Raw genomic sequence first — 17468 nt, 5'->3', positions numbered from 1 at the left:
TTCAACTCTAGAGCCCCCCAAAATTCTGTTCTGTTATTTCTGATTCGGCTTTATTTGTGAGATTCTTTTTTAACTGTTACCCTCTTCGTAATTTGCCAACCATTATAGTTGGTAATGTGCAACAACAAAAAAATGTGTGCTTTCGTCTTAACTGTGTGCTGTTAAACCTTTAGAGTTTCAAAAGAAACAAACAAAGAAAGAAAGAAAGAACAAAAGAAGAAACAAAAGAAGAAGAAAGAAATAGAACAAATTCCCAGATGAATTTTTTCGTCGCGATGAAATGATGTGAATTAAATGTTTTGAACTGATATGTCGACTCAAGAAGGCTACAGCCGAAGTGGAGTTGGACGACTCTAACGGAATCCGCCCATAAAATGGAGTCACCTGTGGCATCTTTACAGAAGAGGGGTACTTAAAGAGCGCTGTCCATGGTTGAATTATTAGTTATAGAAGAGCAGAAAGTTAAAGAGGAAGGGTTACCTCCTCTCACGTTTTAATACGAGGGGTAATCAAATATTTATTGAGCTGTGCCTGTACATGGTATTTTAGAGTTGTGTGTGATAAAACATTAACAGTTCCATATGATGTAAAGTATAAATATTTTATTCATTGTATAAAAGGTTGGTTTTACTATTATTCGAGTGTGTTCATTATTATAAATATGAAGAAAAGTTGTATAGAAGTTTGATATTTATTGAAAATATTAATAAAGTTTGAACTAGATTAAAAATTTCTCTCTTATTTTTGACTATGTATTTGCTTGTTGTATCTAGTTTATTTTTATTCAGTTCATCATTTTCTTTTTAAGAATAATTTTGTATTAAATAGTTGGCTAGTCATTCAAAAACTGGCATAACAAATCCCCCCAATTCTTAATTTTTTTTTTTTTTTTTTTTGGGGGGGGGGGGATATTCGAAGCTAATGCTTATGATTTTTCAATCATTTACCATGCAAGGCACACATCTGATTGATTAAATTGGCTTGCATTGATTTAAAGTATGGGCATCGGCTCCTCGCACCCCCCCCCCCACACACACATTATGCATTTCTTACTCTGTCCTGTGTATGTGTGCTGACTAGCCTTTTAATGGTTGGTCACTTAAGGATTAATTCCCCCTCTCTTGGCTCCCTCAAATATTTAATAAATAAAATGAATCCCGAACCAAACTATTCAAAGCGGCAACAAACTGATACATTACCATGTGCTTAGACTCTTTCCCAAGAATGGCACTCGCGGAGTCCATTTCAGTTTCAATGCCCCGCCCATTTTGACGCACATATGGCGTAAACAATGGCTGAGGGAAATACATGTGTAGGACCTCATTTAGCTTGCCCTCTCACCACCTACAAATGAGATACTGATGAAACGCACTTTTATGCATCAATAAGTTTAGTGGAATATGTTGAAAACAAATGAGCTTACACAAGCAAGCGAAACAATTTTAATCAGCTACCGAATCAATTCCCAATTAATTAAACATAGCTGTGTTAACTGCGACTGCTCTCTGAAGGTTTCATAGTTCTGGACATAACAGTGGATTATTAAAAAAGATTATATGCTGACCCCCCCCCTCCCCCCCACACCTTTCACCCTGCTCCAAGTTCGGCTTGACCCCATAAGCCTCTCTCCCGCCACTGATGGAAAGGCTGGTGGCGCCACTGTTGACTATGTTCTTAGTAGAGGGATAGTTACGAACAAATACTAGTATTAGAGTAAAGGCACTTTACTTGACGGTAAATGTATGCAAATGAAAATAGGCCTGTGTAATTCCCGATACCCCTACTTGACCAAGACCCCCCCCCTCCTCACTTGGTTCCGTCTCGTCGGCCAGACCATACAAATTTGTATGAGGAAATCATGGCGAAAGTTATTTTTGTGGCCCTTGAACTAGTAAGGTTACCAATTAACAACATATGCATCATTTTGAGTGATAATACAAACTTCACAGAGTAGACAGACACAGAGCAATGTTCTACTTGCCGCAATGCATGATCTGGTAGGAAACTTTCCGCAATCGGTGCATCTGAAGCAATGAGGCTTAACAATCGGGAGGTTCCGGGTTCGAAACTCGGCCTGGAACAATCTACGGTTTACCCAACTGAAATGACTTTCTAAATTGGAAAAGATTCCAAATTTGAGTTAAAATGATGAATTGGAAGCCACCCGACGTGTAAGTTGTAATCCATAAGCCCGTACACTTCAGCGTCTTAAAAGTAAATGCTTATTATTATAGTATGTATTAAATCGGAATTATTGTTGAGGGACCATGACTGTTCTTCAGAAAGGTTACCACGATTAAACTCTCCTCTCTTACCATATATATTATCCACTCTATACCCCCACCTCTATACCTAAGTATGCTACCTCTATACCCCACCTCAATATCTCCTATATACCACCACCTCCATGCCAAATTTATATACCCCATGTCTTGACCCCAACCTCTATACCTCCCCTTTGTGGCCAATCTCAATACCGCCATCTCTCTACCCCCATCTCAATACCTCCATCTCTATACATCCACCTTTAACCCCACCGCTATAGTCTCACCTCTATATATACTCGCACCTCTATACCCCATCTCTATACTGACCTCCACCTCTATACCCCACTCAATACCCCCACCTATATACCTCACCTCTATACCCCCACTATATACCTCCACCTCTATACCCCACCTCTATACCCCCACTCAATACCCCCAACTCTATACCTCAATCTCTATACCCCCACTCTATACCTCCATCTGTATACCCCTACCTGTATACTTCCACCTCTATACTCGCATCTCTATATACTAGTACCTCTATATTCCCACCTATGTACCCCACCTCGATACCCACTCCTATACCCACCTCTATACCCCAACTCTACTCCCACCTCTAACCCCACGTCTGTAGTCTCACCTCTATATATGCTCGCACCTCTATACCCCACCTCTTTACTGACCTCCACCTCTATACTGACCTCCAACTCTTTACCCCCACCTCTATACCCCCACCTCTATACCCCACCTATTTACCCCCACTTCTATACTTCCACCTGTATACCTACACCTCTATACTTGCACCTCTATATATTCGTACCTCTATATTTCCACCTCTGTACCCCACCTCAATAGCCCACTTCTAAATTAACCACCTCTATACCGCCCCCACCTCTACACCACACCTCTAACCCAAGGGCGGCGGAACCGGGGGGCACAGGGGGCACGTGCCCCCCACTTTTCCTCAGGTTAAAAATGTGCCCTTTTTCTACATAAAAATTGAGGTGTCTCAAGTTAGCAAGAGGCCAGGCAACCAGAATGAACACTCGGGAAGGGCCGTTTCCAGCCATCTGAGGGGTTTGTAAAACCAAAAATTTTCTTGTACGCTCCGCGCCAACCGATGGTGGCGCTCCGCTCAGATAGTCGTGCATATAACTTTGCGAATCCTGGTTACGCCCCTGACTTTTAATGAATTTCTGTGGGTCAAACTCAAAGCTATTTCGAATGGAAACAAATTGTTAAGATATCGACAAGAAATAAACTCTAATTCGGAAGATTCCTACATTAGCACCTAGCATGATTTCACCTCATTTTGTCTCAAAAGAAAATGTGTTCCTTGTTTCCCAATTTGCATATTGGATATTGCAGTGCTAGTATGCATATTTTCCTTGAAGGGGGGGGGGGGGGGCGTTGGTGGGGTAATGTGTATACGCAAATAAGATAATACAATAAGAGTTAATAAAGGGTACTAAATATAAGGCTGCATCAGTCCAATCGAATTTCTGCAAAGTGCCCTTTGATGTCGGTGCCCCCCCAGATTAAAAGTGCTTCCGCCGCCCTTGCTCTAACCCCGCGCTATGCTCGCACCTCTATACAAACCAATTTTACTTTTACGTGTGACTGAAAATCCGCTCTTGTTTTGCTTTGAAGGAGGGGAACGGGGAATGGGTTCTGGATACCCAATGGCCGGAGGTCAGACCCTACCACAATAATACACACAGGCGCGTAGCCAGGAATTTGCCAAGGGATGGGCGAAACTGTAGATTCGGCATTGTAAACTATCTAAGCGTAGCGCCACCATAAGTTGGCGCGAAGCGTACAAGAAAATTTTGGCTTAGAATGCCCCCAGATCGCTGGAAAAGGCACTTCTCAGGCCTTGTAAGTTGAATCTTAGCATTTTCTCTTTTGAAAATACTAGCGATATCATAAAAACATTAAAAAAAAATTTGCTCAAGGGGGGCGGCTGCCCCCTTCGCCCCCCCCCCCCTTGGCTACGCGCCTGAATACACAGCATAATGTTACTGGCAATGAGCCTTTTACCCAAGTGACGCAGAGTGAGGAAACATCATATTAACAACAACAAAAGAACACGTTAAAATATGATTTCAGCATAGGCCTTTCTCTCGTTTCCAGACATACTTAGGTGTAATAGTGTAAATTGATAACTGAATTAATGTATTCGGTAACTGGTGTCTCCATAGCTGTATTATACCATGGATTATAATACTTATTATAATATTATAATTGATTATAATACTTATACCAAAGATTGTAAAATCAGATAAGTCTTCAAGCGTGACATGTTTTTGAATAAGCCAAAATAATCACTAGACAGGCGATATCATCACCCTAGTTAGATAATCCGTGTGATAGTATCATAAGTACCTGTTATGATTGCAAAGAGAGAAGAAGGCAGCCAGCGAACGGATAGGATATCAGAATGTAAGTTTAAGTTTAAGTGTTAATTCTAGGCAACATGAACCGTATTTTGGCTAAGTTACTGGTAGGGATAACGTTAAAGATCTATTTATTTAATTGAGTGATAATTAGGAACTAGTTTTATTGAGTTTAGGTCCCAAATATTTATGTGTTTGAAGTCAACCTAGTTCGTAGACTTGACAAGAAACTCGACTTGCGAGATATCTTCTCATCAGAAACGTACTCATAATTAATTTACGCAATCTTCACATAAGAGATCTTACTAATTGTTTATCATAGTTAAGTCCTCTAGTTGCGAGAAAGTCTACTCACGAGAAACGTTCTCACGTACCAATTGCATGTGAAAACGTCTGTACTCAGTTCAGTCAGTTTAATTCATTTTTTTTTATCGCCAATTGTGTACAATCGGAAAGGAAGTCTCCTATAAAGTCTTAAAAAGACTTAACAAGGTAGGAGACTCCCTTTGGAGAAAAGAAAAGAAAATTGTACAAATATAAATAATACAGTATATACGTAAGGATTAAATACACAGTAATAATATCCTAATGATGCTGAGATGGATACGTTAATAGATTATATAATACTAGTACGAGTTAATAAATTCCTTTTTCAAATGTGTGGTGAATGTGGGTTTTGAAGTTATAGACTTCAAATTTGTTGACAGATCGTTCCAAATTTGTATTGCTCTATTACGAAGACTGAATTTCCCTATGTTACTATGGTAAAAATTGCAATGAGCGTTGTCGGCTTGTCTTGTGTGATGGTTATGTAAGACTCTGTTACTACATTAAAAGTGATGGCAGTATTCCATTCCATGCTTTGTAAGCAAAGGTAGCAACCTTGACTGTTATAATTTCACCAAGTTTAATTTAGGGACTTGAATATTCCACTAGTATATGTTCAAGTGGTGGGGCATTAGCAATGTGATGCATAGCCCTCTTTTGGAGAATATTTAGGCGGTCAATGTTAATATTGTATGTACCAGACCAAATAGTTGTACAGTAGGATAGGTGTGGCAGAACTAATGTTTGATAAAGCATTCTAAGGATATGCTGTGGGAGGAAATATAGATCCTCCTGCAAGCAGGAACTCGCGAAGAAGCCGCATTGGCTTATCAAAGCCGCAAGCTGACCGAAGTCAGTCTCTTACATTCATATTTAACGTCCATGATTATGAATTGATAATTGTCAACAACTCTGTAACTGGACGACATACATTAATCTGGGAGTGACTCGAACAGGGGACCTTATGATTGAAAGGCACCGGCGTTAAGCACTGAGCTAACACTCCTTAATATACCAGTATTTTTAATATACCAGTATTTTTAATGTACCACTCCTTAATATACCAGTATAATATACCAGTATTTTTAGCTACAGTGTTACATACTGAGTTATATGTATATGCCCAAGGGTATGCTCGTTCTTGATCATGAGCTAGTGCTCGTCGTTGTAGATGTTATATTGAGAAGTAAACGATTAGATATAACATTAGTTACTAATACTGTGTATTGTAAACCCGTGTAGCTGCTCTTCAATTTATCAGTCACAAACAAATCAGCTGTACACATTTGAACAATAAAATATTTCGAGTAAATAAAAGGACACACTCTTCGTCTTTCGACCGACTGTGTTGTTTTCTAAGAAGTAGACCAAAGTCAGCGTTACACTGTAATAAATCTCGCCGTATCACATTCGTTTCCATAATTTTTAAACGCGACGAACTGTGTCAAAGAAGGTTATATAAAACTGTAACATATTTAAATCAAGTCTTTAAATTATAGAGTGTCTACAAGACTAGTAACTGATTAATGCAGTTGTTTTTTATTTTCTTGAATTTTGGTCAAATTAGAACAGAGAAGGTGTTGAAAATTAAGAGCTGAAGTATTTTGCCTTCGCTATTGTGAGGAATATGTCGGATTCTGGAGCAAAAGACCCCAGTGACGATGGGCATCTACGCAAGATACGAGACGATGCAAAGAAACGCATGTACAAATACGTGGCGCCAAAGTGGGCTGAAGATCTGCGCTGGAAACCAAGATTTAAGATAAATGTAAGTTTATTATATAACTATATAGGATAGATATCATAGTTTACCCGCGACCCCCCCCCCCCCCCCAAACCCTCTCACAATTAGAAATAGATTAGCATGTTTATATGTGCACATTCAATGACTTTTCTAGCAAAGTCTATGTCACTCAAGTGGATATACAAGGGCTGTGTGGTCAAGAGGTTAAGGCAGTGGACTTGTGATCTAAGGATTACAGGTTCGAGCCCTGGCCAGATCATTACGTTGTTTCCTCGGGCAAGGCGCTTTATCTCTCTTCACCCAGGTGTATAAATGGGGACCTGCGAGGTATCTTGTAAATATAGTTGCGTGCGCCGGTTTGTGGCTGCACCCTATGGGAAGTCCCCGGGGGACACGTGGTTGTGGTGCACTGTGGTGCCCCAGGAGAGATTGATTGAATTGTGCACACTTTGGTGTGTAGGTGTGTCAAGTTACCAATGACCAGGGTTGAAATTTTGTAAGGTGCCATTAAATGTATGTTTACGAGCACCATATAAGTTTTAAAATTATTATTATTTATAATTAAGTTTCTATTCATGAATATATTTATAATCGATAAAAAATTAATTATTTCTTAACAATTGCACAGGCTTGAAGCTAGTAATTGTAAGCACCATTTTGCATCTAGCTAGTCTTCCCTGTGAACAAAATTGAACTCCTCCCCTTAGATCCCTCCCCCATATCAGTCGGCGGAATCACATATCTGCCCCCTCCCCGGGGACGTATGTATTATGTCGAAATTTCACGTTTTTATCTCTGTATTTTGAAGTTTTACTTCAAAATTCAAAATAATGAATATTTCATATCAAATTTGCAACAAATTCATCTCGAATTGCAACGTTGTTAATTAAAACTTTTTATCTCCAAAGTTCCGATGCTTACATCGATACTTTGAAGTTTCATCTGGAAGTTACTTTTTATCACAAATAACGTGACATTTTGTCGAAACATTTCGACTGTTCTTTTGGAGTTTTGAATAAATATCGAGAGTAAAAACAAAATGACAAATTGATCAGAATGTGGTGTCAGCGTCCATGACCTTCGAGAAGTTTTCGTTCTGAGAGTTGTTGGTATGTTCTTAAGAAATTTGAGACTACCTAACTGACTTTGTCGAGCAAACTTTCAATGTCCTCCCATCCCCGTAGGCCTTGTACTTTATGGGCAGAGAATAAACATCTTTCCAGAGAGAGAGATATAGCATTTGTTTTATTTATTCGGATTTTCCTTTTGTGCTTCTGAAGTAATTATAACTTTTAAGTGAGAGAGACAGTTAATAAACTATAGTGATGTAGCATTACTCCAAAATGTCTCGCTCTATTTGTTTTGCGGGGAAAGGTGGGCCTTCAACCCCACGTTTCAGGAGGGAACATTCTGACAATATCATTTATTATTATTATTGATTTATTTGGTTCTATGTTGGCCTAAGTACACCGAGCGCCAAAGGGCTCTTGATATTTTTTAAGTTTTTGAGGAATTTTCCAAAGAATTACCGGTCTATCTGTTCGCAAATACAACGATATATCAGCCATACAATGAGTCAGGGCGAAAAAAGACCAAGAGGTAGGCCCCCGGGCAGCCAAAAGAAGAAAAAAGATTCCGACAGCCAACGCCCAGACCTAAGCTCTAACCTAACTTTGGGCCTATGCTCCAGCCTACCACGTTCAGATGACCCACCTGCCAGTGTCAACGATAATAATGGAGATACTACTGGTAATCCTTCTGATAATTTGAACTCTGCGATAGAAAGAATTTTCCGTGAATTGAATACTATTCGCTCTGAATTCCAACGTGCCTTCGAGACTCAGGAAGCCGCACTGAACGATTTAAAGGAGCAAAACGTCGATTTGCAAAAAACATGTGAGCGCTTCGAAGCCAGAATCACTGATCTGGAGGCTTCAAAGGATCTTCAAGCGACACTTTTAAACAAGCATGAACGTTTCTCCCGTAGAAACAATGTCAGAATCGTGGGCATCAAAACGGAAGACTCCGAGGACTGCATTAAAATCGTTAAAGATGTTCTCTCCAAAGTCGGGATTCCTGATTGTCGTATTGAACGAGCCCATCGAGACGGTAGGGTTGTCACCGGGAGAGACAGACATATTTTGGCAAAGCTATCTTTCTACAAGGACAAATTAACCGCGAGGAGAAACCAGAGACATGCACTACAAAATGAGGATTATTTTATCATCGATGACTTAACTCGAGATGATCTGGAGGAGAAAAGGAAGTGGCAAAAGAAGGTGTCAGAACTGTATCAGTCAGGTACAAAACTACATTTTTCTGGAGGCCGCTGGCGTTTGTCCAATGGTAAGCCATATAACTTTCATTAATTTTGTACCTGTGGTTATTCTCGTTGACATTACTGCGGACAGCGTACTTGTAAACGCTCCTTTAAATGCCTGTTTATTATAGGCTGGAAAATTATTTACATATTCTATTCGGCCCTACTAGTGTCCAGTAATCATCCGATACTTACGCGAATGTGGCGTATTTTTTCAACCGGACTGAGACGTTACATCGTATACATCTTACGATGTTTTCGCGATTTATCCGATTGGATTGACTTTATTTTACCATATTTTTTTAACTCCATACGAAGTTGTTTACATATACATAACCCATTATTTATCTTTACGGAAACGGTATACACTTTTTACGTTATATATTGTACTGTGCTCGATATACTAGTACTCGATAAAGCTGATTGTTTATATACATCTCAATGGAAACGAATCTAAAACTTATCTCTTTCAACGCCAGGGGACTTCGACAAACAAAGAAAAGGAGACAATTATTCGCATATCTTCACAGACGCAATGCTGACATAGTCATGCTGCAGGAAACACATAGCTCTTTATCGGATTTTAAATACTGGCAGAATGAATGGGGTGGACGTATTGTTTTCTCTCACGGTTCAACAACAAGTCGAGGTGTATGTATACTATTAAATCCCCGCTTAACCTTTAAAGTTCTCAAGGAGGCATCCGATGCACTTGGAAGATTAGTGATACTTGACATTCAAACCCATCAACGTATATACACAATCGCCAGTATTTATGCTCCAAATATTGACACACCCATGTTTTTTTACCAGCATATCGAATGTTTTAAATAATTTTCAGGGTGATACCATTATCTGTGGAGGAGATCTTAACTTTGTTTTTAACCTAGACCTGGACAAAATTGGCGGAAACAAAAGAACTAATTTCAAAGCGCGAGAAAAATGCTTAGAGTTAATGGATTCACATAACCTTATTGATATCTGGAGAGAACGAAATCCTTTTGTTAAAAAGTATACTTGGAGCTCCAATGTAACACCAGGTATACACTGCAGGCTGGACTACTTCCTTATATCAAGACCGGAAAGTTATGCAGTTACTGATAATGTTTTCTCCCCTGGCATTCAATCCGATCATTCATTCATCTGTCTATCAATCTCCACCCAATTAGTTAGCAGAGGCCCAGGCTATTGGAAATTAAACAACTCGCTTCTGCATGACCAAATCTATTCTGATCTCATCAATGAACTAATTCGTAATGGGCTAGAGAAGGATACTGATCAGGACCCTACACGGCGATGGGAGATGTTAAAGTTTAACATTCGTAAGACTAGCATGACTTTCTCGAAAGATCGGGCCAAAGAGAGACGGGCAAAAGAGCATGATCTTATTAATAAAATTGCCGAGCTTGAACAACAATTATATCTTGAGGAATCAGCAAATGTACGATCACGATTTAAGGAAGCCCACAACGAACTTATGTTACTTTATGACTATAAGCTCCGAGGTACCATCATCAGGTCTCGTGCACGTTGGGTGGAAGAAGGAGAAAAAAACTCAAAATATTTTTTAAATTTAGAAAGAAGGAACAAATCACTTAATTCGATTCAACGACTTGAGAAAAGTAACGGTAGTATTGTTATGGACAAGGACCGTATTCTCGAGGAGATGAAGAATTTTTATAAGGAGCTCTACAGCTCAGATGGATGCATTCCCGACCCTTTCTTTAACGGGCTACCAGACCAAAATATCGATGTACAGTCTTGTGATGGTGTCCTCACTCTAGACGAGTGCTACCAAGCTCTATCAGCGATGCATAACGACAAAGCCCCAGGCAGTGACGGACTATCTGTGAACTTTTACAAAACTTTTTGGCCTTTAATAGGGCAATTGGTAATAGATTCGTTAAATTATGGGTATGACAATGGGAGTCTGGCGGCGGAGCAGTCAAGAGGCATTGTGACATTAATTTTAAAACCTGACAAGAGTCCTGCCTTTTTACAAAATTATCGGCCCATCACACTCCTGAATACTGACTATAAAATTGGCGCGAAAGCGATAGCTTCTAGATTAAAAGCTGTTATCCATAATATCATTGGTCCTCAGCAGACCGGTTTTTTGAAAAATAGATTTATTGGGGAAAACATTAGATTTGTCTTAGACTTAATAGAGTATTGCGCTCACCAAGAAATCCCAGGGTTTTTGTTTCTTGTAGATTTCGAAAAAGCCTTTGATAAGTTAGAATGGTCGTTCGTTAAAACAACTCTTTCATATTTCAACTTTGGTATTAGTTTTAAAAATTGGATAGATGTTTTTTATAGTAACTGTCATAGTTGTATTTGTAACAATGGTTATTCGACGGGTTTCTTTCCACTTCAACGGGGAGTCCGTCAGGGATGCCCATTAAGCCCATATTTATTTATCTTGGTGGCCGAGGTATTTGCCATAAAAGTACAGAATAATGAGATCATTAAGGGTATTAGAATAAGTAACACAGAAGTAAAAATTATGCAATATGCCGACGACACCACACTTTTTCTTGATGGCAGTGTGGCCACGATTACGGAGATGATTCGTATTTTTAAACTGTTAAAAGAAGCTTCAGGTTTGTCTATGAATATGTCCAAGTCTAGTCTTTTCCCGCTGGGCCCATTTAGTAATCATATTCCAGCTGCAGTATATGACTTTAATATTACTATTACGCATGGACCAGTTCAGATGCTTGGGATCACTTTTACGGGTGATGGCAACGATCTGTTCCGGCTGAATTATCAACCGAAACTTTCTAGACTGAAGAATACCTTGAGCTTATGGTCATCTAGAGATTTGACCCCTATAGGGCGTAATATCATTGTGAAAACATTTGCTTTGTCGCAACTCGTTTTCCTATTTATGGTGTTGCCAAATCCCCCGAATAGTTTCGTAAAGGATTTAGAAAGTATTTTATTCGATTTTATTTGGGCGGGAAACCCCGATAAAGTAAAGAGGCTGGTCATGATTAATACTATTGGCAACGGAGGATTAAAAGTTACACACATCATCAGTTTTATAAACAGTTTAAAGTGTACCTGGATTAGGCGATATACAAATGCCATAAACGGTACTTGGAAAATGTTTTTTGATATCTATTTGAAGCCGTTTGGGAAACAGTTTATTTTTCATTGTAACTGTGCTAAGAATGATGTGAATAGTATAAGAAATTCTTTCATTCGTCAAATAGTCTATGCGTGGTGTGATATTTCATTCTCTACTCCAACAGAAAATTTCGGTAATCAAGTCATTTGGAACAATTCTCATATTCGTATCGACAACAAAATTGTTATGAATCACATTTTAATGGATAGAAATGTTATTTATGTTAGTAACCTGTTTGATGAGCATAATAAGCCGCTAACGTTTGTAAGGTTCAAACAGGTTTTTAATGCTGATATACCTTTTACTTTGTATTGGGGTTTAATAAGTGCAATTCCCCAGTGGTGGAAAAGGTCAGGTTGCCATAGTACTGATGTTATGAACAACAATACTATCATGTATTTTAATGCCATTCGGGCTAGCTCTATCTCTCAGCATATCTATAAAATGTATTTACATCGTTTATCAAAAGTTCCGACTGCAAGAGAGAAATGGAGTTGCTCCTTTAAAGATCTGACCAAAAAAGACTGGGACAGGTTTTTTAAGATTCCATACTACACTGTATTAGATGCAAAGCTCCAATACTTTCAGTTTAAATTTTTACACCGTATTATTGCAACAAATAAACTTTTAGCGTTGATGGGTATAAATGATACAGAGGTCTGTTCCTTCTGTAACAGAGAAACTGAGAATATCGAACATCTATTTTGGGACTGTAATTTTACTGGATCTTTCATATTAGACGTAGAGAATCGGTTTTTAAAGCAACAATTCTTCTTTTCAAAACAAAATATTTTTTTCGGGTACGGAAATGGATATAGTCACCCATATAATTTTCTTATAATACACATGAAGTATTATATCTATGATTGTAAGCGAAACAAGAACTTACCAAATATTTGCGATTTTTTCTATAAATTTAAGTTTGCAATTGATGTTGAACGTTATATCCATTCAAAATCAAGTAAGTGTAAGAAAGATAAAGTAAGTTATATTCAATTACAACGGGCATTTTCTGAATGCCCAGAGTTGTTCCGTTTTTGAAATTTCATTTAAACATGTTCTATGCAAGAATCGTAAAAGGTGATTATAATTTATAACAATATGTATATGCTATATTAAAAATATAAAATATGCTGAATAAATGGAGAAAACAAAATTATTATTATTATTATTATTATTATTATTATTGATATGATTATTATTTTATATATATCTATATCTATATACGATTTCAATTATATATATAAATATATATTTATAAATATAAATATATACAGACGCCTATCTATTATTTCTTGCGGGCAGTCGTCAAACCGACTACCAATCGGATGCAAGTATTATTATTACAATATGTGAGTAGGTACAGCGTATTATATCGAGGCCGATTTGTCTTCGAATAAGGTTAAGCCCGACATATCTGATATTCGCTATATATATGTCGAGGTTTGTTAAAATATAAGCCTACTGTCATATCTTCATGAATGTTACTTTAGAGATTCACACCATGACAAATATTGTTTTTATCATATGAATATTCATGTTTCAATTCGCTGGCTGTTTCTACAGCTTTGTCAAAAGAATACCCCTATTAGCAAGTGGTATCTTCCTCAAATCCCAAGTGACTTCGAAGTTTACATGAAGCGGGACGATTTCACCGGTGGAGCCATATCTGGTCACAAGGTTAGTCAAAATTAGTTACCCCCTGCTTCAGTACTTACTTTAGGACCTAACCACCAATCACATGCTAGCTCACTTCACCGGTTGCACCAATTTCCCATTTTTTTTTTTTTTTTTGGGCCTACGTTTGTTCCAAGATCAACCGTAAACGGGCTTTTCCAGTCTATAACCTCACTCCCCCATGGTATACCTCTCCTAGTGAACCATCACTAATCCCCCCCCCCCCCCCCTTCAACATTCACTACATTGTAACTATATATATGTATACATCCATGAGTATAAGTTTGCTCGGTGACGTTATCGTTATTTCGTCACTTAGCCCGTTATTTAGTCCAGCTGCCATAATTACACGTTATTTTCGGCCCTTTTCTCCAAACAGTTAAGACAACTCCGTTTGGAAGTTTTCGTATCTGAGAGCTTTCGTGTTGTAATTATGTCATAGTACCACTGGGACATGAAACACTTTTTATGCTTCTCTTTAGTAGTTTAAAAGTCACACCAACTAATGGTTTGACTTAGAATTTTTGCATCTCTTTGGGATAGGGAAATATCAATAAACGAACGAAAGTTTGTGGTTTTGTCAGTATATGACAACAACGAAAAAACAAGTTCGGAGACCAGTGATTGGGCGTTTGCCAGACATGGGTGCGTTGCTGTAATGTATGATCTTGCTAAAAACATCTACAATGCGTTTGCCGTAAAATGAGGGCGTTTGTTAGGAAAAGTGCCGCGGTTGCCGGAAGTTGCTTTTAAAATCAAGCAAACAAAAGTAACACCGAAAAATAGCCGCACTGTCCTTTGTTAACAGCTTATAATAACAGCTCCATGGGGCAAGTGGCCCTCACTTTTGACAGTGGATCATGAGTATGTATTGCCTGAGTCCATACGAAAAGTAGTATACTGAGCACCAGTCCTTCTCAGGTGAAATAGATTTTAAAAAAATGAGGATGAAAACCATGCATGTTTGCAATGGTATGATGTAGACATACTCACGTTAACTGCAGTGTGTGATATTTGGTCAATACGTACATTTTGGCAATATATTTTAAACTCCGTACAGCAACTTGACCTTTACCACTATTATAATACTTTTCAACTGCCGGGGGTGTGTGGTATATGCAATGGCGTAGGAACCGGGGGGGGGGGGGCTGGGGGCGCCAGCCCCTCCCCCCAGTGAAAAATGTGGAGGGGCGGAAGTATCATTCCGCCCCCCCGGTTCGCAAGTCAGAAAACCCCTTTTCATTTCCAAATGAGAAAAAAAAATCTCATTTGGAGCACCAATTTGCATCTAAGGCCAGGTGAAAATACAAAATTAAGTTTACAAAATGGAGTGGGTGTTGAAGTGTGCTATATTGCACCAAATTGCATCTGAGGCCACCTGGAAATGCAAAAAAATCCAAAGGGGGAGGGGGGCACCCCCTCCCCTTAGACCCCTCCCCCAGGCCGGCCATCAGTCTTCAGCCCCCCCCCCCACTCAAAAGTACCTTCCTACGCCACTGGGTATATGGTATATCTTTGACTTATTTCCATTACTTTATATCTTGTTAACATTGAACCATGGCTATCAAATCGTAACACAGTTTGTCGTGGCAACTATAGTCGTGCGCGATATCATTGCGAAAGTATATCCTTATAAAATGTTTGCCAACTTTCACAGCCTAGGAAATGTAATATCAACAGAGGTCGCTGATCACATCTATAAGAGATGATATTTAGTACCATAACGAGAGAGATAACTTGTACTGCCACTAGTCAAGACTTTATCGAGGCGTAGACTTTTGAGGCACTTGTTGGAAGTTGAACATAGTGATCAGTTTGTAAGTATTTTACACTTGCTGAGGAAACGTGCACTGAGTTTGTACAGAAATTCGCTTAATTACAACTGTCATATAGTTCCTCATGTATGGGCCATTCTATGGGTTCTACTTTTTATACATAAGATCTTGCTTTTTTTTTTAAATTGTAAGGGAAAAGAGACAGAGAGGTATTTATCGCTATATCCAATATGACAAGCTCTCTTCAGAATACATATATCAACCCCTATCTTCTTATTTGTGCAGATTCGAAGGCTGGAATTGAATCTTGCTGAGGCCCTCGAGAAGGGTTGTGACACCGTGATTGGTTGTGGACCTATTACTTCCAATAACTGCAGAACTCTAGCAGTGTGTGGCAAAGAGCTTGGTTTTGCTATTCACCTATGTCTGCATAACGCCCCTTTGGTGAGTCGCAATGCGCCAATCTGAAATCGTCTCAGTAATTGCAACCCCTCGGCGCTGGAGTTTGTGCGATCCATAATTATTCCCGGGCAACGATTGGAAGTCACAGGCCTAGCTTCTATTCCATATAATATTAATATGGCTGGTGTTTCTCTATTGAAAGCCTAATAGGATATGTTTTACGATTGTTTCACATGGACAGGTGCAACATCCCGTCTAAAGGGTCATAGGCCCACCCGAACAGGTTGTGAAGGGAGTGGGCCCGGTGGGCCCGGTGGCGGGTTCACATGTGTACTGAAAGAAACAGCTTTTATTTATCGTCTGCTTTTATACCCAAACAGGTTGTGTAGGGGGTGGAGGGGGTTCCCATGTGTACTGAAAAATAACAGCTTTTATTGATCATCTATTTTATTTATCGTCTAAAGGGTCACATGACCACCCAAACAGTTTGTGAAAGGGGGGGGGGGGTTCTCATGTGTTCTGAAAAATAACAGCTTGTATTTCTCATCAGAATTAATTTTTGTCTTCCTTATGTCGTATTATCATTTCTTATTCCATATATGCTATCCTTATTTCGTATTCCGTAATTCTATCCCTCAAATCAGAATCAAAGACCCCCTTTCAATGGCAACCACTACCTCGATACCCTTGTTGGAGCTCATTTTCATCTCAGCCCAGACGACACGATAACCAACTCAATAAAGGAACAGAAAGAGTTATATCACCAATTAAGGTAAGGGTATCTTACTACGCCTAACCATGGCTAGGCAGCTCACTAGACTGGTAGGATGTTATATAGAAAGCTGTTATAACAAACATATACCTATGAAGTACCCTTGATTTCGATCTAAAATTTGGCGCTTAACATGACTAAACCAAAAACTAAGGTGCTTGTACTTTTGTGAAAAGGACGAGAATCGGCAGAATTTGAGTATTACAATGTTACATTGTAAACAAAAGGAAGAATTCGAGTTTGAGCAATTGTTTCCGTAGATTTCAAGATACTAATGATTCTATGTTTTCAAAATAATCAACTTTAAAGTTTGCCTAGTGCTGAACTTATCCTTTTAAAAGAGCATTCTGCGTCGTGAAGTTGCTGTATTCTGTTGACGCCATATCCAGCCCCGATAGAAATTATATGTACCTGAAAACTTTATTTTATATACCTTCTGCTATGGTCCATAAACAAAGAATAATGCAATTCAACTCAAGGATTGCGAGTGAAACAAAACATTGAATTTGTGGGACACAACAATTGTTTTATTACAGGATTAATTACAGTATTCAGAAGTTATAAGGGGAGTATTCAATAGTTATATAGTGGAAGTATTCAATAATAATACATTGGGAATATTCAATAATAATACATTGGGAATATTCAATACTGA

General features: G+C 38.7%; 1 protein-coding gene across 3 annotated transcripts in view; it reads left to right on the top strand.

Annotated features, from left to right (window-relative positions):
• The first annotated feature begins 4628 nt into the window (after nucleotides 1-4628).
• Nucleotides 4629-17468, top strand: part of LOC139974866 (uncharacterized) — a 24501-nt gene continuing 11661 nt past the window's right edge. The window contains exons 1-5 of one of the 3 annotated variants that reach the window (XM_071982361.1): nucleotides 4629-4709; nucleotides 6558-6758; nucleotides 13754-13867; nucleotides 15925-16083; nucleotides 16686-16813. In XM_071982361.1, coding sequence (XP_071838462.1) covers nucleotides 6618-6758; nucleotides 13754-13867; nucleotides 15925-16083; nucleotides 16686-16813 — 542 coding nt within the window. In that variant the 5' untranslated portion in view covers nucleotides 4629-4709; nucleotides 6558-6617. Of the gene's footprint in view, nucleotides 4710-6080; nucleotides 6759-13753; nucleotides 13868-15924; nucleotides 16084-16685; nucleotides 16814-17468 lie in introns of those variants that run through there. The other 2 variants (XM_071982363.1, XM_071982362.1) reach the window with 2 other exon arrangements.

This window comes from Apostichopus japonicus, chromosome 10, assembly GCF_037975245.1.
Source record: "Apostichopus japonicus isolate 1M-3 chromosome 10, ASM3797524v1, whole genome shotgun sequence".
Taxonomy (NCBI): Eukaryota; Metazoa; Echinodermata; class Holothuroidea; order Aspidochirotida; family Stichopodidae; genus Apostichopus; species Apostichopus japonicus.
Note: the sequence above shows the minus strand (reverse complement) of the source record. Positions and strands in the feature narration are given on the sequence as shown.